Genomic DNA, 25,293 nt, shown 5'->3' with positions numbered 1-25,293 from the left:
TATCCCCTGCTGCACTAGACCCGAAATTTTGACAAAATTTTTGGCCAGATCGCTACACTAGTAAGGACCAGTTGTACAGTTCCCGGCTAGCAGCCGCTTAAGTTCTATTCTGGAAGTAACGCGGAAAACGTGTTGTACGGATATGTAACAACGCCTAACCGGAGAATAATCACAGGATAACTAATTTGTGAAGTTAATCGGCGAACAAATTTGACAACGCCAGGAATAGCTACAGAATTCTTGATGACAAGAATGTTTGTTATAACAAGGAAGGAGGGTACATATTTTGGAAATTTCAAAAAATATTTTTTTTTTTGAAATGGTTTAAAATTTTCAGATTTAGGTAGCATAGTCATGTTACATATCAAATTGAAGGGAATTTTTTAGAGGAAAACAATGGTGCAAGTTTGAGCTCTCTGGGTTGTGTAGTTTTTGAGCTACAGCATTTTTAAACAATCATCGATTGATCAAAAACAGTTTTTTTATTTTCAAACCCTTGAAACTCAAAAAAACAAAGGTCAGAAAAATTTGAACAGACATTTATGTCATTATTAAAAATTTTACTGGCACATTTGTGTGATATATCTTAAGGTGTAACATGCGCAAAAAAGATCAACATTATATGCGACAGCTTAGCTTCTCTTGCAGCTTGTTAACCTTAGAGACCAATTTTATATGTGAAAGCTTTGCTTTTCATGTATCAACACTATGTATATTAATTTAAACTATTAACTTTCCCTGTTCGTGTTACTTAACAGTGATGTTGCTGTTAGCTGACTACATCACGTGTCCTATGCTCTGAATATCCGCTGTCATCGGCTGGCGAGATCACGTGACATGAGCTATGGCTGGCTTACAAAAGCACATCGCAATCTAGGTTTCAATGATTCAGAAAGTAACATACGGTGTTTGGTGGAATTCCAATGTACACTTTCGTAATACGAAAATATGCAGCGTACATGTTGCTGCACATCATAGATATTTCAAAACATGTCTTTTTCCCTAAGTTTCGTTTTCTAAAGTGTCGGGAAATTCTACGCCCGTGTATAAAACCATAACCATTCAAAGGATTCATAAGTTTTGCAGTTCCGAAGGAAAATATACTGTCACTTAACACGGAAAAAGTGTGTTTTCACCCGGGAGAAAGTGTATTTTTAACCAGGAAATCCAGGAAACATCCGAGATTTTTTTTTCCTTGTCCATGTAATACACCCTGATACATGCATGAGAAGGTTCACTGCAAATCTGTTGAAATACAATAGAAATTTGTAAGACCATAGAATTTAATGTTATTTCCTCCTGTGTTTCATAAAATTGTCAAATTTTAATTAGAGCAATATACTGTTGTAGTGGCGAGTTCATAGTTTGTCGCATATCTCTTGCACTAGGGCAGCACGTGTCAGTATCAAGTGATTTTTTTAGCAACATCGACACTACCAAGTGCTTCAGCGTATCAGGAGATCTTGAACCTGTTTGGGATGTATCATTTGCCAAGCTCTGGCCTTCCAAATTCTTCAAAATATATCTGCACGTGACTTCAACAGCTGAAGCTTCATCTCTAAATGTGCGACTACTTCTACTGAACAATATAAAAATGTTGAACTCTGCAGCAGCAATAGTTTAATCTGTGAATATAAGACGACCCTGTACATTTTTTAATGACAAATTTGGGAGGAAACCTCTTCTTATAACCGGATTAATGCTGTACCTCCTGATTTATTGGGTGGAGATTCAAGGCTGCTATAATCCTGTGTACTTGGTCCGACATTTCTGGCTGCCACACGCATTCAAATCATTTAGTAGACATTTGTGATTGGTCTCATATTCCAGAATAATTACTGTCATTAATCATCTGTTCACACAGACAGCACAACAATTACAGGAAATTGCAGAGTCACAACTTGAGGTCACTGATGATGCCGCAATCTGAAGCAGAAAACAGTTGACACAAAGTGTTCCAAATGGTGTCAACTTTCAAAGATCAGAGTCATAGGATCCAGCAGCCAATGTATCACACCCTTACTATAGCTAGTGTAACACATACTAATTCATGTAGGTTACCAATTAATAATAAATCGGAACATACACAGTCCAAAGTGCCACCCCACAGTCAGTATTGACTTTTGAGCAAAAAACCTTGACAACCCGATACCCTAGACTGCTTGAAAGAAGCATAGTATTTCATAGGTATGGACATGCAGCAGGCAACTGGAAAATCTAGGCCGACCTGGAAAAGAATGAATTTATTACTCCTAATGGCTTCTGTAAGTTTACAGTTATGCCGTTTGGACTGTGTAATGTGATTTATAAAAGACTTCTGTACCAAAGCACATCCCTTGTATGAGCTACCACAGGGAGATACCAAATTTGTGTGGAACAAGATGCAAGAAAGATCTTTCCTTGTCCTTAAGGAGGTACTAAAATCATGTTCAGTTCTTGCATTTCATGATGAGAATGCCAAGACAGAACTTACCACTAATGCTAGCCATTATGGGGTAGGTGCAGTTCTAGTGCAAGTTCAACAAGGTGCTGAAAAGGTGATAGCTTGTGCTTCCAACGTACTCTCCAAGTCAGAGATGAACTATTCAACAACCAATAAAAACTGCCTTGCAGTTGTTTGGGTCATCAACAAGTTTTGGCAATATTTAGCAAACCATTCACTGTTGTGATGAACCACCATTCTCTCTGCTGGCTGACTAGCCTGCAGGATCCATTGGGTTGATTGGCGAGATAGTCACCAAGGCTTCAGGAGTACGTCATCACAGTAGCAGACAAACGGAGATGCAAACACAAGGATGCCAACTGTCGTTCAAGGAATCCTTTTGAGGTACACATCAGTGTGAATGAAATCTCAGTCATTGCTGCACAGAGGGAAGATCCAGCTGAAAACATAAGTCTTGAGGAAGGAGGAACCGACCAAAGGAGGAATCCAATTAATATATGGAATATTATATATGACGAACTATGATCTGATGTGGCTAAAATCGTTGCTGGTGATCCCAGCTCATCTGTAGCCAGCAATGCTGAAGTTTTCCACAACACTCCAACATCTGGTCACCTGGGATCGTTGAAGAGTCTTGGGCAGAATCAGACACAGGTATCACTGAACAGGTCTCTATCGATCCGTTAAACACTACATGAGCCACAGTACGTTTGGCATCCCCGCTAGCAGACATCAAGACGGATACAGATGAGCTGGCATGGATATCGCAGTAGAATAGTTCAGAATGCTGTCATGTAGTCGGCACACGAAACATGACATCAGCAGAGCCACTGACTGAAGTGTTTACCTGTTGGTGATGATACACCTGGCCCAGCAGTTGTTCTAGTTTCAACTACCTCAGGACCAGTCCCTCACCTTGTACCGTGCTGTTTATGCATGCTAATGGCAGTCATTCACATTGGTCACATTCATATTTATCTCCATCTTGTCTCTATGCAGACAGTATTCAGTCTCTTTGCTCCCCCCATCAACAGACTCGCACATAGAGTTTTGTTCTCTCTTCCAGAGTTGAGCTCCTGGTTTTGTTGTGGAACCACCATCAGCTCATATAGTTTACATTTGTTACAACAGTGATGGCTTGTGGTGTTGTCACACCTGGTACAGAACAAAAAGTATGAAATGCCAATGCTGGAAGCATGTGCTGCATTTACTTCTGGGGAATCCAGTACTAATCCAGGCAGAAGCAGCACCATTCCACCATACTGGAACTGACCTCTTGTGAAGATTCCCAAAGTTGACAAATGGGAATCTATGGATAACAGTCTGCACTGACATTATGCTGAATGTCAAAGTTCTGGGAATTGCATAGTTCCTTGTATAAGATATCATTATGAAGCATGGAGTACCCCATGTGACAATCTCCAATTATGGAAAAGTTTCCCATTTGAAGCTAGTATAAAAGGTAATTTCACACTGCAACATCACTCACAGGGTGACAACTGCCTACCATCCACAGACAAATGGCTTCACAGAACACTTTACTAAGACTTTGGCAGATTGGGATACAATATTACACATTGTGACATTCACATGTAATACAGCAAAGCAAGACACTACAGGCTTCACAATGTTTTTTTCTGTTCCACAATTGCAAGACCAAATCAACAATGGATACACTGTTTCCATTTTAACTAGACGATGCACAGGTTGACTGATTGATGCAAGGCAAGGTGCCCAGGAGCAGGGCTGAGAGCACTATAGCACCAAGTACAGGTCAATGAGATACAGCCTGGGATACTTGGTGTGCATTTTTATGCCTGTGCAGAAAGTGGGACTATCAGAAACGTTGCTAAAGAGTTACTTTGGGCCACATCTTATCCTTCATTGCTTGTCAGATGTCACATATTCAAGGAAACTGAAGAAGCACTTGACAGGAAGGGCTACCTTTGACGCTCATCGCAATGAAGAGAATGTAACAGCACTACCACAATGTGATGATCCACCAGCACTGCCATACAGAGTACCGTTGACAGCATCTAGATGCACGGTGTTTTAGTCAACTCCAATGATAACTTCAAATGGTGGATCGCTATTTCTCCAGGAGAGGGAGGAATGCCACAACTGTGTGCATGCAGTGTGGCATAGAGGTTAGCGTCACTGGCTGGTGTGTGGCAGGTTGCCAATTCAAACCTAACCACCAGCAATTATTCGTTATTTAGAATTTATCATTTGTTGAAGGTTCTTGAAATATCTTATATTTGTAATATTTGCATAGTCTAGAAGATTCTATGTTTGTACAAATGGCTGCACACACTGTTCAGGAGGTAAGTTCTATTCTTGCTGTACATTGGTGTTGGTGATAAATGTGCTTTCAGTAGTAACTGATGAACTTCACTGACAATGCCGCCTTTGGATTTGGATCTGATTTTACATGACAATAAGAACTTATAATTTTGAAGGTCATCATGATTTTCCATTTTTCAGATGGCTGTGTATGAGAAATTTTGTTTAATAAAACTCCTTGGTATTTAAAATGTAAAATTAGTAAAGAACAATTTATTAAAAATATGCCTCTAGTAGTAGGACACCTTCAGATAATGCATCATCTTGCTGATGATGACGACACTTTGAACAGCTGTGCTGACCCTAGTCGCAAAACTGCTTGTGGTGTAATTTTTTGCATTTTCTTCCAAATTTCTTGAATCAATTTTCTAATAATATGTTAAAACAATAGCAATTACAAATATATGATACATATGAACTGTCTTTTGTGTTGTCCCCGTTCTCTTTTATCAGAAAAAGTAGCTTCTTTCATTCCCTCTCTCTCAGCAACAGTCAACATTCATTTGATCTTCTTATCTACTTTGTCAGTTTCTGATGATGTATAAACATGATTTTTTTCACAACTTTTCCTGAAATGTTATAATACTGTTTATAATAATAATAAAACACATGAGAATTTTCACCTGTTCCGAATATTTTCTAGATTTGCCTTTTTTGTTCTGAAGCAAGTCTGATACCTGTAGTGATCTGAGATTTTATTTATTTTTGGGGTTTCAAAAATTGTTAAAAAATGGTATTGACTTGACTTCTAGTTGAGGCATGAAACTGCACTGTGTGTATCCTCACAGATGAATAAAGATCGGAGTTAAAGTTGCCCAACTGTTCTTAACTTTATATTTTAAAAGTGTTAACTGGAAACTTTCTGTATTAACATGTAATGAACTTAAGTGTCTTGAGTTGTAAACAGTTATTATAAATACTATGATCATTGTTCTGCATATGATTTGGGGGGATGGTTTTACTGTAAAATGAAAGAGACAAAGCTGTAAAAATATATTATATAATACAATACTGCAACATGTACAAATATTATCAGTTACACCAGAAAAATACTGAACCGATACTGAACTTATGATTTGCATGATGTGTAAATCATAAACTTTAAAACATCCACTCTGGCAAGAATCCAACAAATTGCGTAACCATGTACACAAATAAATGTGGCAATGACAATCAGCTTCTAACCTTCCAATTTTAATGAAACTGGCATGAAACCTAGACAAATATCACTTATTTTTCTGTCATGTGGTGTCAGTCCACTTTCAGTGGCAAATACATGAAGTATTGAATTTTACTTCAAGTTAGTATGAGTGCTACGGCACGGTTGTGTTGACTCAAATTTTCATTTAAATACTCTCGCTGCATGTTTCAAATCCAGTATTCTCTTAATCTACCAGCAACTCTGAAATTATTTATAACGCCATTTTCTCTCATCAACAACTGCTGCACACTTCTTATATGACTCCTAGCAATCCCAATAATGGAAAATTTTACTTAAACCACTGTTTGTTTTACAGAAATTAACAGCAAACACACTTCAACACGCAGGCCGTCCTCACCAGAAAATGCTGGATCCATTCCATTAAACTGGCAGAAGTATCTACTTTTATAAAAATAAAATGCAATGGTCACACAATGAGAAGCACAAAACATTTTGCAGTAAACATCTTATAAAAAATATATTCACTTTACAGATGAGCATAAAAAAGTAGAAAATATTTTCACATAGCCATCAACGTCATGGTTTCTGTGTGCAATTCTGAAATGAGCATTACAGCTTTGATTTTAGCTGCCCCATTAATTTTTCCAATTTAAGAGCTTTCTGCATGTTTCCTGTGATCTTCAATTTCCCAGACATGAATGCAGCTGCTGGCTTTAATTTCCCTGAAACAACATTTTATTCATGTTAAACTCTTTCTGGAATACCATGACATGACCTTTTTTTTTATCTCCACATCGAAAACAGTGCAATTACACAAAGATGAGAAACATATTCCAAGAAATATGATCATCGACAGTTGAAAAAACTTTCACTCATTCTTTTTCTAACACTAATTAATTTCAAACAATTTAAAACCAATGATAGTGTGAAAAATAAGTTAAAATGCTTTCTTGTGTTCACTGCTCTTCACTGATCTAAGACAGATGATACACAGGAACTTAAACTCCCCCTGTTTCATTTTGCAATCATGGATGAAAATTACTTGAAAAACATTGAAACAGCTCCACCTGGTGCAGAGTTGCACAGAAGGTGCACAAGGGAATACCTGGAATGGAACCTGGATCAATGTCATCACATTCTCTTCACCAAAAAGGGCAGGATTTGTTTGACGTGCGACTGTCCTTTAAGTGTGGGGCCGCTACCCAGTCGTTAGACAAAAAATTTTAAATATTTAACAAAAGTAATGAGAAGCAGCAAAGAAGCTACCATGGAGCATTGAATTAACAGCCATGAGTAGGTAGCTGCCATTATAGTGACATGTAGATCACAATATTGAACATGCCAGGGGATTGCGCAGAGGTTACAGCTGAGCTCAGCGGCAAGCGGTGCCATGCAGCCATAATCTTGTAGCAAGAGGTGGGGTGTCACCACACTAGGGTTATGGAAGTGAATAGCACACTTCATACACTGGAATCACATTGTTAGAAAAGTGTTGTGTTATACTACATGAAGTCAAAGCAAAAAAGACACTCCACACACACACACAACTTGATCAATAACACATAGCTGACAACACCCTCATACCATCCACTCACTCATATCGGTGTCAGATATGACTCTCCCAAGCTTCCAACATGACTTGTGTGCTGAGGGGCCGTCTCCCGAGTGGGACACAATTGCAGCACAACACAGAGTGCTGTTGACATCAATGGCCATGGCCTACAGAGGCTGCTGGCGTCAGCAGTGTAAGGCACCAGCCCCTGCCCACTCATCAGCCCCAACCAGAGTCAACGAGGAGAGGCATGCCTACCTCACTATGCCATGTATGAAACCGTTTACAGTGTTTGCCCTCGGCTCCATGGCATGTCACGACCCGACCGCTTCACAAGAGTGTGGAGTTGGCCAGGTCCTAGCTGCCAGATTCTTGGCATTATGATGAGCTTCAAGAATTGTGTGTGCAGACTAATTCATGGAAATACGTTGAGTGGAGGTCCCATCTGTCTGGTCCTGGGTAGTGAAGTACACAAATCCAGCACTATGCTTTCTCACTATCACTGCCATCACCAAACCAGCCTCTCTCCACAATGATTCTGTATGTACCAAAAACTACTTTCTCTCCACATGAATATGTAATGAAATCATTCCACAAATAGAAGTGGGACTGATCTGTGAAGGGCACATTCCTCCTCTTGTTCACTGTCCAGTCTCAGTGTCGCTGACTCCATGACGAACAGCTTCCTCTGTGAAATGCTGGGCATGGAAAACATAGTGCAGAAACTTATGAAGAAACTTTACCTCCTGAGATAACTGCATTTCCTGAAGACAACTGTCTTGCAGACTCCTTATGCAGACCTCACAAGCCCAGTTTCAGGTGTAATCTGTGATTTACAATTGTTGCACACTTTTTTCTTTTCATTTCAGTTTCTTCCAGATTAATGCTTAGCTTTCAGACACTACTTTTTTGGTCACACATTTGCACTGACATCCAACAAATATATCCAAAATGACAACAAATGAATGTAACATTAACAAAGATTTGTCACCCTTTGAGAAATGATGTAGATGTCAATGTAATTGGCAAAGATCACACAAGAGAAGAATGAAGACCTTTAACAGTTGAATGTTTTTCCTTAAACTGTTCCTTTAATGTGAAATTCTTTAACTTTCTATTTGTGAAATTTAAGTTAGTTTTGGTAGCCCTCTGATACAAATTAAGATATCTTCAGCAAGAATTGACAAATAAATTATTTTAAAATATGTATGTAACTGACCTGAAAACATATTGTAAAAATCAGCTGCATCCATTGATAAAATCGCATCAGGATTTGAAGCTGGCTTGCCTTTTCCTGCCGCCCCATTTCCATTCTTCAAGTCTATATGCCAAACACCTTCCTCAGCACCTATATATATTTAAAAAAATAGACAGAAACTGCAGAAGTTACCTTTTTTTTATACATAAAATGTCAATCAAAAGTTACAGAGAGGAATACGGCTGTAGCTTTACAGTGCCATAAGACATACTGTGCTAATGAGCTAAAGGCTGATATGAGTGTAGATTACCAAATTTTAACTTTGTATAATGCTGAGTAGAAAAGTCTCGATATGTAATTTAGACTCAATGGACCTAAAATCAATAATCACAAAAGATCTTTTTCAATTAAATTTTAAATCATGCAGGGACAAAAAATAATGTATACAGTTCACAGACAATTCAGAATATGATGAATTTGAGGTTAATCATTGATGCAGATATGATCAGTAAATGCGTGCATGTAGAAAAGAAATAAATCAGGATGGACAGTCTACAAAATGACCGTCTATGTTGTTTTGGGACATGATAAAGAAAATTGTACATTCTAAAAGTCACTAGTGACACAGCAAAGACAGGATGTTCTACTGTGGCAAGTAGTCCCAAAATTTCCTATTCAGCGTGACATTTTATAGTACATGTTAAATGAATTACTTTTTTCAAATGGCAACTCTTTCATGAGTAACATTCAGAATCTCTTTCTAATAGTATGGGTTTTGAGTATGTAACAGAGTGCAAGCAGTGTAAGAGCTGCTGAAGCTGATCATTCCCATGATTAGGAAATATAATTTTGAACAACATATTTTATACAAGTCACAGCTGAAGTAGTTTCAGGTAGCAGAGTACATACACTGAGCTAGCTTATTTGGCTGACATGTGTAAGTAGACACTGGTAAATGTTGCTGGTAGGGCACAGGCATGTTAAAAACCACACGAGGCACCTTATCCTGCTTCCCAATAGGGCACTGTTAAGCAAGTGATGGAGGTATTCTTACGTGGGAGCATGTTTACATGGGAGTAAACATACATAATCTCTCACATATTTAGTGGTAATACAGACAAGTGACATAAAATGGGATTAACATATAAAATCAGTATCAGAGAAAGTGAATGGATGTCTTAGATTTGTTGGGTTGAAGGTAAATGTAGTGCATCTGTAATGGAAATCAGACACAAAACACTAAGTGTGTCCAATTTTATATTATTTTTCTAGCATTTAGATTCCTTATCAAGTAGACATGATATCAAACATTGCCTAAATTCAGATACACACTGCTAATAACTGTAGAAAGTCTGACTAGCCCATATGAAAATTAAACGTTAGGGGCAAACAAATGGAAATCTTTGGAAGACAGGTGAATTAGTTCATGCAAAAAGCTGTTGGGTAGTAAATTATTTGAGAAAGATTAAACAACAGTTATGCTATCACCATCATGTATTTCATGTGAGGATCAAGAGAGATTAGAGCACATACACAGTAAATACACACAGACATTTTTCCCTCTCTAACGACATAAATCCAACAAGACAAAAAATTAATATCGGTATGACATAACCTCTGCTGTGCACAGTACAGTGACTTGTTGAGAATACATGTAGATGACTGACTGGTGAATGATATAGGAACGGACTACTGATTGATCATATGATGTGCACCTTCAGCAAGGCAAAGAACCCTTCTATTGCTTCTGATCTGTGTCATAATGGTTTGAGAAAAACAATGCAGATGATAGCTATCCTCAATCCTATTGAGTAAATCTGAGATGCCACTGAGCAAGATGTATGAACTATCTGTGAGTTGAGGGCAGCAGCAAAGTGATCATTGATCACAATTCTTTCCCAATGCTTTCAATTTTTTGTGGAATCCACCACATTAACTAATTACTTATCTCTACGTCAATTGCTCTTGCTCATGCACATGCTCCCCCCCCCCCCCCCCCCCCTCACGTTCTACTTATACTGTTCGATAATGACAATGAGGTACAGGAACAAGCAAGATTAGGATTTCATATTTTGTCAACAATGAGGTTAAGAGAGAGAGACCACGAGCTTGGATCAGGAAAGGGAAGGGAAGGGAAGGGAAGGAAAGGAAAGGAAAGGAAAGGAAAGGAAACTGCCTGTGTTCTCTCAGAGGAAGGTGCATTAAGTGACTTACGGGAAATAGAGGAAATCTATATCTTTATGGCTGTACGGGAATTTGAACCAATGTCCTCCTGAATACAAGTCCTGTGCCTTATCACTGTGCCACCTTGCTTGATAACAGTGAGGTCAAGAAATTTTTATAATATTGTCTCTGATGGAATCTCACACACACTGCACAAGATTCCCAAAACAGGAAGTGTCAGTCAAATGAGATAAAACTCAACATCAAGGGCACATAGTACCAGTTTGATTATCACTGACATATGGAGAAGATTAGCACTTTCTTGTTGGTGTTGACATCATGAAATACTTGTAGTAGTGAAGGGAAGTGCCTTTAACCAAAAACTAAAATCTGAAATAATGATGATGATAAGGACAATGATACTACTATGAAAATATTAATCTCAGCTATAAAATCCAATGTTGTACCATCTCACAAGAATTTGCAAATTGCATTATGAAACCACCACACAGGTGCAGTAAGGATAATATCCTTCATTGACAACTAGTTTTGATCTCTCCGACATCATCTGACAGAATAATTATAAGTACAGAATTCAGTGTGTGTGTGTGTGTGTGTGTGTGTGTGTGTGTGTGTGTGTGCGCACATTTCCTGAATATAATATGTGACTGGCATCAGCAAACATTGATGAATCATATAAAATTTTTTGTGGTATCGTATTGACAGCAGAGTCGCTATACTTAATGCCCGTGGATTTCATGTATCAGTAATTCCTGTACCAATGATTTATGTCAGTCAGAATCTGATAGCTTGATCCAAACTAAGTGTCTATAAATTGTATAATACATACAGCAGCTTTTTGGTGGCTTCATGGTGACTTTTTCAAACACCACACAAATGTAGTGAGCAAACACACCATGGTCCCTGACTGCTGTACTATAAAAAGGCTCACATTTAAGTTTATGAAATCTATATGTGAAATATATGCTGACTATACATAGCTACCATGTGTCATATGTGCCCAAGTGCCTGACAGGTACTGCATACAAAATATCCCCTAAAAGTACATGGCAAAGATCTTTGTGATAGGTCTTTTGGTGAGAAAACTGTTTCCCCAACATTCTTCCACTATGTGACCACTACCTTTTCTCATCCTCAGATATACATGGACAGTCCATCATGCATTTCTACAAATAGTCTCACCTTGGTATTTGACAAATGTATCTCAAATACATGATTTGCTTTAAAGGGTACAAATTGAATTACAACGCAACTGTCTCCCTAGGTATGACTATAACATGTTTACTTGCAGCAGCATAACACAATGCAGCTGTACATTTACTTTCTGCAAGCTCTTCAGAGTTTTGTCATTGTTCACTCATATTCTTCAACACACTACGAGTGTGCATCTGTTACTACTGTTGCCTGGTCTGTAATTGATGGGCAATCCCATTTGTGTGTGTGTGTGTGTGTGTGTGTGTGTGTAGAAACATGTGTAGTCAAGAAAACTTGACGTTGCTATCACACACTATCTGGCCAAAAGAATCTGGACACCTATTGGTGGGCATTAACATGGGATGTGTCCACCCTTCGCCTTTATGATGGCTTGAACTCTGCTGGGGACACTTTGAATGATGTGTCTAAGTCTGTGGAGGAATGGCTGCCCATTCTTACTCTAAAGCCGAAACCAGATAAGGTGGTGATGTTAGACACTTGGATTTGTAGTGAAATCTATGTTCTAACTCATCTCAAAGGTTCAGGTCAGGACTCTGGGAGGCCAGCCCATTTCAGGAATGTCATTGTCCACAAACCACTGCCTCACAAATTGTGCTTTATGACAGGGTGGCATTGTCTTGCTGATTTACTCACTCATTGTCTCTAAACTGTTCTTCTGATGTATGCAGCAGACAACACTGCAAAATGTATTCATATCTTTCTGCATCTAGTATTTTCTTAAATGCAATAAGGGGATCTCATCCTAACCACAAAAGACACCCCCACACTAACACCATCACCTCTGTACTTCACAGCTGGCACTACACATTATGACAGGTGACATTCTCCGACATTCAGCCACACCCAGATCCTTCCATCAGATTGCCACACAGGGTATAGCACGATTCATCACTGCAAATAATGCATTTCCAGTTATCCACTGCCCATAGGCATCACTCTTTACACCTGCCTCCAGCATCACTTAAACATTGACTACAGAATTTCTTGGCTTATGAGGAGCTTTTTGACCACAGAAACCCATACTTTTTTTTTTTTTACAACCAACTTCCACAATGCTCGATGGTCCCTGTCCACCAGTACACGAGGTTCGCCTAGTTTCAGTTTACCTGTGGTGGTTCCTTTGCATTTCCACTTCACAATCACATTGACAGTTGATTTGGGCAGCATTAAAAGGGTTGAAATGTCACTGATGGATTTGTTACTCAAGTGACATTCAACAATTAGTCCACATTCAAAGTCACTAATCTCTCCTGACCGAACCATTCTGCTGTTACTGCTTCTCTACAGATCTACTGACAACATAATACTTCCTGCCTCCTTTTATACTGGCGGGTCTGCCTCTTGTGGCATCTAGTGATCAATTCCACAGTATGTGTTACATACGGGTGTGCAGTTACTTTTGATCTCTCCGCGCAAACCTCACCTTTTCTTCCTTGTAATATGGGAAGGGATTATATGATCTGATCTCTGTAGCACAAATCAACAACAAACTGGCCTTGCAATATTCTGTTCAGTGGTAATGTGGGAGTCTCTAATGTGTTTGGGGAGAAATGCACGAAGAGTTCAAATCAAGCTGTATTAACAGTACAAAATGGGAAAAGCACTATAAGTCAGTTCCCTTGTTTACATTTTGGAGGTGGAAATGCTATTAAAGATAAAGTGAGAGTTTTGAAATGTTTGTACAGCTCAAGAGATGAATAAGAATGTACTTGGTAAATGATTAAAATAATGGCATTCTGGAAATAATGCCAGACGAGGCATATAAAGCAATATGCTGCTGAGAGATGATGGTTCAATTGAAATTAATAAAGCTGGATGGAAATTATTACAAAAGAAACTTGCAAAATTATCCACAGAACATTTGAAAAAGATGACAATTTCAAAAAACTGAGCAATGCTGTAAATTATTTGCTTCACAATAAAGGAGACAGACATGACATAAAAGAACTATGGATCTATCCACCTCTCAGTAATGTACAAAACATTCAGTAAAGACATTACCACGACTATAGAAAAAACTGGATTTCAAACATAGAAACAGGTTGACTTCAGAAGGTTATAAAATGGAGTAATGAGTTTTAATTACCAATTTGCCTTAATGTAAAGTTTAAAGAAAGCCATTTCATCAAAATCCATACTAACTGGCCTTTAGAAACTATGCCTTGCTTTAACATACTGTGGCATTCAAAGATTTGTGTAGGTAACTAGCTGTAGCTGTATACATGTAAATTTATTCTTGACTGGTTTCGGTTATTTCAACCACAACCAATTGAAAGAAAAATTATGACATCTGTTGGATCAAAAATGCATATTGCTCATAGAGATACATTAATATACCAATTGTATTATACACTGAGGTGACAAAATTCATGGGGATAGCAATATGCACATATACAGATGGTGATAGTATCACATACACTTGGTATAAAAAGGGCAGTGCATTGGCAGAGCTGTCATTTGTATCAGGTGATCCATGTAAAAAGGTTTCCAATGTGATCATGGCTGCATGTTGAGAATTAACAGGTTCTGAATGTGGAATGGTAGTTGGAGCTAGATGCAAGGGGCATCCCATTTCGGAAATTGTTTGGGAGTTCAATATTCCAGCATCAACAGTGTAAAGGGTGTGCCGAGAATACCAAATTTCAGCCATTACCTATCACCACAGATAACACAGTGCCCTATGCCTTCTAATGACCAAGAGCAGCGGCATTTACATAGAGCTGTCAGTGCTAACAAACAAGCAAGACTGCACAAAATAATGACAGAAATCAATGTGGGACATATGACTAACACATCCATTAGGACAGTGTGGCAAAATTTGGTGTTTATGGGCTATGGCAGCAGATGACTAATGCAAGTGCCTTTGCTAACAGCACGACACAATCTGCAGTGCCTCTCCTGGGCTCATAACCATATCTGCTGGAGCCTAGATGACTGGAAAACTGTGGTCTGGTCAGTTGAGTCCCCATTTCAGTTGGTAAGAGCTGATGCTACGGTTCAAGTGTGGTGCAGACCCCACAAAGCCATGGACCCAAATTATCAACAAGGCACTGCGTAAGCTGATGGTGGCTCGTTATGGTGTGGGCTGTGTTTACATGGAAAGGACTGGGTACTCTGTTCCAACTGAACTGATGATTGACTAGAAATGGTTATGTTCGGCTACTTGGAGACCATTTGCAGCCATTCGTGGACTTCATGTTTCCAAACAACGATGTCATGTCAGTGGGCCACAACTCTTCATGATTGGTTTGGAGAACATTCTGGACAATTCAAGTGAATGATCTGACCACCCAGATCGCCCAACATGAATCCCATCAAACAATTATGGGACATAATCATGAGATCAGTTTGTGCACAACATCCTGCACTGGCAACACTTTCACAATTACGGTTGGCTAGAGAGGCAGCAGGGCTCAATATTTCTGCAGGGGACATCCATGTCACATCAAGCTGCTTGACTACAATGGGCAAAAGGAGGTCTGACAGGATATTAGGAGTTCCCAGTACTTTTGTCACCTCAGGGCAGTTTTTCTTCCAGTGGATGATGGTTGAAATAACCAAAATCAGTCAGGAATAAATTTAAATATATACAGTTGATGGAAAAAATGCTTTTCTATAAATATTTTAATATTGTAAAGAATGTTTATGACAATGTTACATCTTGCACTACAATTTAAAAGGATAGTGGAACATTCACAATTGAAATATCAGTCAGGCAAGTTTCCATAGCACCAGAACTATTTTCAGCAGTCCTAGATAAAGTCATTTGATCCATAACCTGGGAAAAGGAGGAAGGAATAAAATTTACTGGAACATACCAGAATGACATTTGTTTTGCTAATGAGCTTTTTCTGTTTGGCTCTAGTGCAAATAAATTCAATAAGAATTGAACTTTGACTATAAAGTTTGAAAATAGGCCTGAAAATCAATTACAAGACGAAAATAATGTCTAATAATCAAACCAAAAACAAAACTGAACAAACTAATGGCAAACTAGGGCAATTGAAGACAATGACTGGCTGGACGGCAAAAGAAATTAACAGAACAGTATTAATTATTTAAATAAAACTGAATTTTTAACATAGCACAATTTTAGACCAGACTAAGAAGTATAAAATAATTTCTCCTAGTCCTCTACTGCAACTACAAAGAGGAGGCTCTTCATGGAGTTAAAAAAAAACCGGATCAACCTAGCATCACCAACACAAAGATGGCAAGGACAGTAGATTCCCACCGGGAGAGGCAGAGGGAAGAACACCACAGTGGTGGAAGTCTCCTTGATTGCACAAACTTTATTAGACAGGAGGTAGCCCCCAGGAGTCAGTGCACAACTGAGCAAAAAGGGATTTGGCATAAAGCTGCAAATCTCAGCAAACACCCCCACACATGACAGGCAAGAGATGGTGTCTTGTGCCAGTGGAAGACATGAAGGTATACCCCATGTGATTGGTGAATTTAGAGTCATTGGTACAAAAAACAGTGGCCTCCTCAAACTCTCATAAGAGTGATGGAACAAACAATGGAAAACCATTGAAGCAAGGGAGGTTTTTGGACCTCAGAAGAGATCCATCTGAATCCAGGTCTGAGGAACTAACCAAGGAGGGGTGGTCAGAAAAGAAAGCAGGGAAGAAGACAAGGTGGGGAGATGGAAACTGGCAGAGAGAAGCAGAGGGGTGAGCAGGGGAAGGGCTGGTAGTGATGGCATAGGAAACCAGCAGTTGGGACCACTGAACTGAAAGGGAGGGATCACAGCATCAACCAGAAGACTATCAACAGGGCTAGTGCGAAAGGCACCAGTGACTAGAGAGATACCACAATGATGAATCGCGTCCAAGATGAGCAGCATGGAAGGGGTAGCTGATATATAAACTTAACAAACATAATCCAGACAAGACAGAACTAATGCCTGATAAAGGTAGAGAAGGGTCAAGTGATCCGCACCCCAAGAAGTGAGCGCAAGGAAGCAGAGGACACTGAGTTTATGAAAGCAGCCAACATTCAGAAGGCGAATATGTGCAACCAAGTAAGCTTGTTGTCAAAAAAGAAGACCCAGAAACAGAAGTCGGGGACCGTAGTCAGGTACTGGGCATCAGGTAGAGCTCTGGATCAGGATGGACCATAGTACAACAACAGAAACATGCTACCCTCAACTTATGGAGAGAGAACTGAAAACCGTGTGAGAATGTCCTCGAGGAAGTGCGCTGGATGGCACCCCGGAGCTGTCACTCCGCAGGGACCACCAGGTGAGAACAAGCTAAAATACAGAAATCATCCACACACAAAGCAGGGGTGACCAATGGTCTAGTGGAAGCCACAAATCAATTAACAGTGATGAGAAAAAGAAGGAAACTTATTACAGAGCCCTGTGGAATGCCATTCTCCTGAGTCTGGAGAGCTGAGAATGGTTCCAACCCAAACTGGCAATAAAAATCAGGAGGGGGAGCCCCAAATACCCCACTCATGGAATGCAAGTAGAATGTGATGGTACCAAGCTGTGTCGTTGGCCTTAAGATCAAAGAAAACTGCGACAAGATGGTGAAACTGAGAAAATGTCTGCCGAATTGCGGTTTCCTATCGAAACAGATAACTGATTGGTGACTGCACCTCCCAGAAGCTGCAGTGGTAAGGAGATAAAAAAATCTGGAGATTCGAGGACCCAACTGAGCCAACAAGCCATCATCTATTTAAGTAACTTGCAGGGGACATTGGTCAGACCTACTGGCTGGTACCTATCAAGGAACAACGGATCTTTGCTGGGCTTAAGACCAGGAACCACAATACTCTCTCTCCATTGAGCCAAATATGGTTAAATATGTGGAGGGGATATTGTCATTGTGGAGGACTGAAGTGTTGAAGCAATTGGCTATGGATGGAATCAGGCCCATGGGCCGAATGGTGAATGGAAGAGAGGTCCTGAAGGAGTTCCCATTCAGTAAAAGGTTCAATATAGGATTCCACCTGACAAGGGGTAAAATATAAGTGGGGAGCTTCAGCCTCTGTTTCCGGAGGAGAAAGGTGGCTGGATAGGAGGCTGACACTAATGCTGTTGCAAAATGGGTCACGAGGTGTTCCTTGAGAAGTGATGGATTCTTCCAAAGGCCATCTTGAAGTGCAAAGCTCAGAAAAGAAGACTACCACTGACAACCTTTGAGGGTGCGGAGACATAAAAAAAAGAGTCAGTTTTATACTGTTTAATCTAAGGTCAAGACAACTTACCTTTCACTTCAAATTGGAAAACTGCATTCGTTTTAGAAACTAGTTCTGGCCCCATACTGTGACGAATTGCATTAAAAATTTTTTCTATTTGGCCGCCTTTCTGTGTTGAAACAGATAATTTATGTCCACCTTCTTCTGGGTTGTAGTCCAAGAAAAAGTCCGGCATTAAATTATCATTATTTGCTGGAAAAAAAAAGACACGTTACAAACAACACAAATGAAAGGAACACATTTTACTACTTTTATTAATTCTGTTGGGTCTCCCAAACTTATATACATCTCCAACATAAAACTGAACATAAATACTGCTCTCAAGCATTCAAGAATTGTTGCATCTCCATTTATTTCAGAACTGATTCTCAGAAGGTACCATGCAGTAACCACTTAAGCCTGTGTCAGAAGAGGCTCAAAGCCTATAAAAGTTCGCACACCATATCACTGAACATTAGTTCACCATACAAGACAGTATGGATGCTGTTTTTTGATGATATGCCATGCCTCTTTTACATACAGGATGCAGTGAACCATCATTAAAAAGAAGACTATTTTTTGCAAGTCAATATACTTGAGTCACAGTCAAAACTTGTTGGGCAATACAGGACAGCACCATCAAATTGGGCACATATGCATTAATTGAGTGAAGTAATTTACAATATTAATTCTAACATAGAGGCATATAACTAACAGCATGTAACAGCAGAACTATAATCAGGCCTCAGCAACAGCCTGTCAGCTGGTCACTACTACCTATACTGAAACCTCAGTAGAAATAGCCATATCTGTGCCAGCCATTTCCAGGAGCCATTGGCCAAGTCTGCGACACTGACCATCTGCCACACGACAACAGCTAGACTCTGGTCAGTGGAATCTGTTCCACATTTCCAAGGGACACAGAGACATAGTCTCTTCCACAGAGTCGGCCCTGGGCAGTTGTATTCAAATGTCCAGGTCTAGCCCACCATCGTCGGTACAGCTGGGCCATATGATGACACACAGCCCACAGCAGTCATTGCTGTAATTATGATGCAGCCCCAGCCACCTCATCTGGGCTGTGAGCTAAGGCCCGCTGTCGGCCTGAGGCCGGGCAGCGAGAGCACTCTCTCTGCTGCCACCTCACGGTTCAGGCCGCACAGTGAGTTCCAGCCAGATCCGCACTGTGGGGGACCACTGCCACCCAACGCCAATCTTCTGCCTCTAGTTCCGTGTTCATCACCTATCTAACCCCACTGTGTATGTGTGCCTAGCCCTGGCTACTGGCTGCCTTTTTACTGCCCCATCACCACATCTCGTGCTGCCGGCATGTCCGTACCGTCTTGCTCGGGTCCAAGGGACACCACCACTCCCTACTGCAGATACAATCCTATGGATTCGTGTACAATTATAACGAGGAGTTTTGCCAACAGATTGGCTGCCTACATCACCTTCCTCTCCGCCCACCACCAGCAGGGAGCCACTCGTGCACACCTTCCCATTATACCGCAATATATTAATGAGTTTTACAGCCCGTGAAACATTGTATGATAATATTAACTACTATAATAGCAGTAAACAAGTACATACTAGTGATGTACAGAGAGAGAGAGAGAGAGAGAGAGAGAGAGAGAGAGTGTGTGTGTGTGTGTGTGTGTGTGTACAAAGCTACTGAATTTTGCAAGCTTTCGCTGATATATTAACAGACTGTGTGTCATACCACAACTCAATTTGACCCTTTACTTTTGCAGGCAATCCTCTTAATGAGCTACCCATGCACGACTTGTGATATTCTTCATAGCTTCATTTCTGCCAGTAATTAATCTTATTTTCCAAAATTCCCAGAAGCACTCATACAAAGTGTGTTGGATTAAAACCCACTGAGGAAAGGAGATTGTTGAGAAAATCCTATAGCCTTCTAGGATGAATTTTCACTCAGCAACATACTGTACTCCGTTTAGAAACTTTAACAGATATTTCTCTGCAGTATCCTTATTTCAAGGAGTGCTAGTGCTGTACGGGATGCCAGAAAGCCTTTGCGACATTTAAGAAATATGAGACAGCCAATGACAGAGTTGGAGCTTTGAAAGCATGTTGTGAATTAAGCCCGGGTAGCTTAGTCAGTAAGACCACCACCCATAAAAGGCTTGTGTGGTGGTTTGGATCCTTTTATTTAGGATTGTTCAGTCAGAGTTTGAATTCACAGATATGTTCAACAAACTATAGCGAGGAATGCTAAAATGAAGACATTGACCACTGTTGCTAGGAACTACTCATAATTTCCAGATGTTACCTTCTCAGAAGAGCCAAACAAGATATCACTACGTACTACATAGAAATTGCATGACCATGATGTTGAAAGCAGAGAAATTCTACTCATACATAAGTAAACAGATAGTTCTTTCTGCATATCATTAACAAGTGATAACGATGTACCATTCATTACAATTCATAAACTGGCTACCCAAGTAAAAATGCACATTCAGAGAATACAAGCTTCATTTGTAGAAGAAAAGGGGAAAGAATTCGCTGTAGCAGTATAGAGTTGGGGGGGAGTGAAGGAACCAAATGAAGTGGTGCACTGGTTTGCACATTGGAGTTTTATTCTGAAAGAGTGAGATTTAAATCTCTGTTCAGCTAACCAGTTCTAGGTTTTATATGGTATATCTAAATCGTGTAAGGAAAATGCCATGATGATTCCTTTGAAAAGGCACAACTAATTTCCTTCCCCATTCTTGTTAAGCCAAACATGTGTTCCTTCTCCAATGACTTTGCTGGCAACATAATATTAAACTCTAATGTTCTGTCATCTCAGGAGTCAAAGAAAAATCTCAATTCTAATATTAGTGCAACACTTTTACAGTAGTAGTAACTTCCTTTCTATTATATTTCTAGTATCAGATGTCCAACATTTAACATAAATATCTCTGTTGAAAAGAATGTAATCAACGCTTGCAACATACAAATGCACACCTTCACATAAATACCATAACATCTAATAAGGAAAATTAGCAAAACTGTAAATGTTTTAAACCTATTAAAAAGATTTTAAAATTAAGTTGTTGAAACTGATGTGTTTCACTTACCTGGATCAACAGCATATTGTTTAAAATCTTGAATGCCACATTCTCTTAAAATGTCTTCATCAATTATAAAGTTCCCTGTAAAGGTTTTTGGGTCTTTTGTCATTATTGCATAAGCAGCATCTGCAACAATTTCTGGTTTCCGTGAGTAGCTTCCTGATTCTGGGCCACTTAGCATCTCAATAGCAGCAGTATGAATTGCTGGAACAAAGTTATTCGGCAATTTGTAAAGCACTTTAAAACTCATGAACAGTTTTATGTTTATGTTTGCTTGTAAAATTTCTCAAAATAATCAGAAACTTAAATCTGTAGCAGAAATGTTGAGTCATCAACACACACACCTGGACCCCTATATTGTGCAGGCCTGACACACAATTGTCATCATGGCTTAGATAAAGAATGATTTTCGAACAACACAATAAAAAAATGAGATTTAGTGGACTGAGTCAAACACAGAGCATTCGGAATAAGACTTCAGGTTAGTGTAGTCAGCAATGGAAATTCCCTACAAATTGATACTATGTGCTGTAACAGTGCTCAAATCAATATCTTCAGTTTCATGCACATTATTCTTACCAACTGGACATCAAAGTACATATGTAATCCTGACTCAGTACCAGAGATGCTGTCAGATTGACTGTTGCTCAAATAGCTTAATTGCTCGCAAAAAGCAGGAAATCTGTGTTTGGGGTCTGGTATTACAAATTTCCAATTGTCACAGCATGTTCATTAATTATTTTATTTACAGATTGAAAACATTTGACATCTAAGACACTGATTAAGCAGAATGTGTTGATCATTTGTTATGCCACAGCTTCGACAGTTTTTATTTCGAAAATGATGAGAAATTTGATTTTTGGTTAATTTGTTGCAACAGCTGAGAATTGATTGTAATCCTGAAAATGAATTTTAATTTAGTGAAACTATTTCATATTTTCTCTAAATATGCAATTCGTTAGGTCTGATTCCACTGTTGCACACAGGGTGAAAAGATGGAAGTACCTTAGAGCTGGTAAGCTAGGACACGAGGTCCTGGCGTTGAAGCCACTGGACATTTAGAACAATTTATTAACAAACCAAGTTACAAACAATTTGTCACTAAGCAACAGTTACTTTAGAAACTTTCCCCTAAGTTAACTTTACGAGGCCTACCCCACTGCAGCAATTACTTTTGTTAAAATTAACATATAATGTATAAACTTATGGGCACTAGCCCGCAAACTATTTTTTTTAACAACAAACTATTTTTTTTTTAACACCAGCTAAGAACTATGGATACTACCCCACTGCAGCAATTACTCTGTTACGCAACATATGCTGAATATTAAACACTTTAAAATATTAAGACTTTCCTCAATATGCAATTTACAGGCACTAGCCCACAACAGCAATTACTCTTTCTTGAAAAGAATGTATTGAAATTTCAATGATTTTACAATCAGCAGTTCATTAGAGCAGTTGCCTTCGAAGAACGAACTGGTATATACACCTCATGCAAACTGTCCGACCATTAACAGTGTATGACAAGGAGCAAAATTCAACTCCATTTACAAATGTTACAGCCTGGGGCAGTTACTACCAAAGTAGTAACAGTTTTACACAGTATTTCTCAAATGAGTTAACCACTACTAACAGATAGTAGCACATATTTGCTAACTAGACACACACATTCAGATGCATTTATAGGCACTAACACCCTGCTAGCTGTTCCAATGAACTTTTTTGCCATTAACACACTGTGTCATCTATTCTTCAACTTGCAACAAAAGTTGAAATACAGTCAGGTACACTAACACACTGTGGCAGTTACTCTCAAAGCAGATACAGCCTTATACTGGTTATTCCAATGAAATTTTCAGCCACTAACACTCTTTAACATCTATTCTTTAACTTGCTTCAAAATGCTCAACTATATTTACATGTGCTAACATACTGTGGCAGTTACTCACGAACCAATACAGTTTTGTACCGACTGTTCGAATAAAATTTTTGACACTTAACACTATGACAGTTGCGAAACCAAAACCAAGGAGACAAACCAATGAAGAACCATTGGAAACCTCTGAACCCTGTCACTGGCTTTCAACTGGACAGTGAAGGATACTTAACTTAGTGTATCCCTGCTGTTCTTAGCTCACAGCAGGTTGTACCAGGGTCCTGCCACACTAACTAAATTGCACTTCTCAATTACAACAGCCACTGTCGCTTCCTCTCTGTCACTTCACACACCAGGCCCCGATTGACAGTATGTTGCATTTCAAATCTGTGAGTCGCACAAGCAACTGCTTCCACTGCCTGTCACCAAGCAACTACTGCTCGCACCACTCATAGATGTTATCACCACGGTCTGTTTCCTAGCCACCACCAGCAAATCTCTGTGGCGCGCATCAATACTAGGGACATATCAACAGACATGCGAAGTTCTTTTATTTTTTACTCACTTTCATCTTCTTTGTGTGAAGAGTAACTGATGTAATAATTCACAGATTTCATGAAAATACTTCAAGAAAACACTGGACGAAGAGAACCACTGAGATTTTGTACAGTTAAGGAATATCATTTGTTACTGGTAAGGAAAATATATGGCACACAGTTAGTGAAATGCAAATTGTTGGTACCTGTTAAAAATATGTTTCTGCTTGCCATTGTGGAAGTTTAAAAGAAGGTACAAGAAGGGGGAAGAGGAGGGGGGAGAGGAGGGGGGGGGGACTTCACAATAATGAGGATTCATGTTAGATAACAAAGAAATACACCTGCAAAACAGAATTTTTTCCTGATGTAAATGATTAAGTAAAGATACTAGAATCTTGAAACATCATACCCAATTAAAATTGTGTTCTCGACTGGAAACTAACCCAAAACTTTTTCTTTCACTGGCAAGATGTCAAATGTTTTTAAGCCGTAAGTAAAATAATTAATGAATATACCGAGACAATTGAAATTTTATGATATTGGACCTCGAATGTGGATTTCCTGCTTTTTGTGAGCAATTATGCCATTTGAGCACTTGGCAGTCTGGCAGCATATCTGGTATTGAGTCAGATTTGACATGTTGGCATTCAGTTGGTAAGAGAGCACTGCACATGAAACTGTCGCAATCATTAAGCTACCTAACCACACTACCAGGCCTGACTCAACCTGCTGTTGCCACTGATGGTTCCACTAATGGTTCCCAATACCGCCGCCGCCGCCGCCGCCGCCGCCACCACCACTACTACTGCAGGTTATCCCATGGCTACATCCCACTGGAGGAATGGACTGTGTGGCTTATTGTGAACTACCCTATCACTAATTCGAACTGAATTAAATGTTCGGAAATGAAGTGAATGGTTCCATGGGAGTGAAATCAATGAAGACAGAATGACATGAAGTGTATCGATGCAAATTGTTAGATATGCTGAACCTGCACTGTAATTAACAAGTGACAACTGAGAAAATTAGTACTGTCAGTGACAATGAAAGTTTGAGTCAGGCTTTGAGGCATGGTTAGACAGTTCAATGGTTAATGCAACTAACTGCTCATAACAACCAGAAAATATGGGTTTGAATACTGGTCAGGCACAAATTTTCTATTGCCACTACATATTGCAAGTTCAACACATCTGAAAGGCTTGTTCCGATATCATTCCACGACACTTCATATCCATTCATTCCATGCCATCAATTCATCCACTTCATTTCACAATAATTAATATTCTAAATGACGGTTCATGGCTGTATTTATGTAGCTTTAGAATACGACACTAGATTTTCATACTCTACTTCTACTTCTACATCTACATAAATACTCCACAATCCATTGTACAGCATGTGGGGCAGTGGGTATCCTGTACCACTACTAGCCATTTTCTTTCTGTTCCATTCGCAAATAAAGCGAGGGAAAAACTAGTCTGTGCAAGTCTCTGTATGAGTCCTAATTTCACGTAT

At 39.3% G+C, this 25,293-nt stretch overlaps 1 protein-coding gene across 2 annotated transcripts in view; it reads right to left on the bottom strand.

The window, feature by feature from the left end:
- Positions 1 to 5,768: 5,768 nt before the first annotated feature.
- LOC126469817 (hydroxysteroid dehydrogenase-like protein 2) overlaps positions 5,769 to 25,293 on the bottom strand; it is a 45,476-nt gene continuing 25,951 nt past the window's right edge. For both annotated transcript variants that reach the window (XM_050097097.1, XM_050097098.1), the window contains exons 5-8: positions 21,370 to 21,567; positions 18,314 to 18,496; positions 8,720 to 8,848; positions 5,769 to 6,670 (exon numbers count right to left, since the gene is read on the bottom strand). In XM_050097097.1, coding sequence (XP_049953054.1) covers positions 6,558 to 6,670; positions 8,720 to 8,848; positions 18,314 to 18,496; positions 21,370 to 21,567 — 623 coding nt within the window. In that variant the 3' untranslated portion in view covers positions 5,769 to 6,557. The remainder of the gene's footprint in view (positions 6,671 to 8,719; positions 8,849 to 18,313; positions 18,497 to 21,369; positions 21,568 to 25,293) is intronic.

Source organism: Schistocerca serialis, chromosome 3 (genome assembly GCF_023864345.2).
Source record: "Schistocerca serialis cubense isolate TAMUIC-IGC-003099 chromosome 3, iqSchSeri2.2, whole genome shotgun sequence".
Classification (NCBI taxonomy): Eukaryota; Metazoa; Arthropoda; class Insecta; order Orthoptera; family Acrididae; genus Schistocerca; species Schistocerca serialis.
This window is presented reverse-complemented; position numbering and strand designations above follow the sequence as displayed.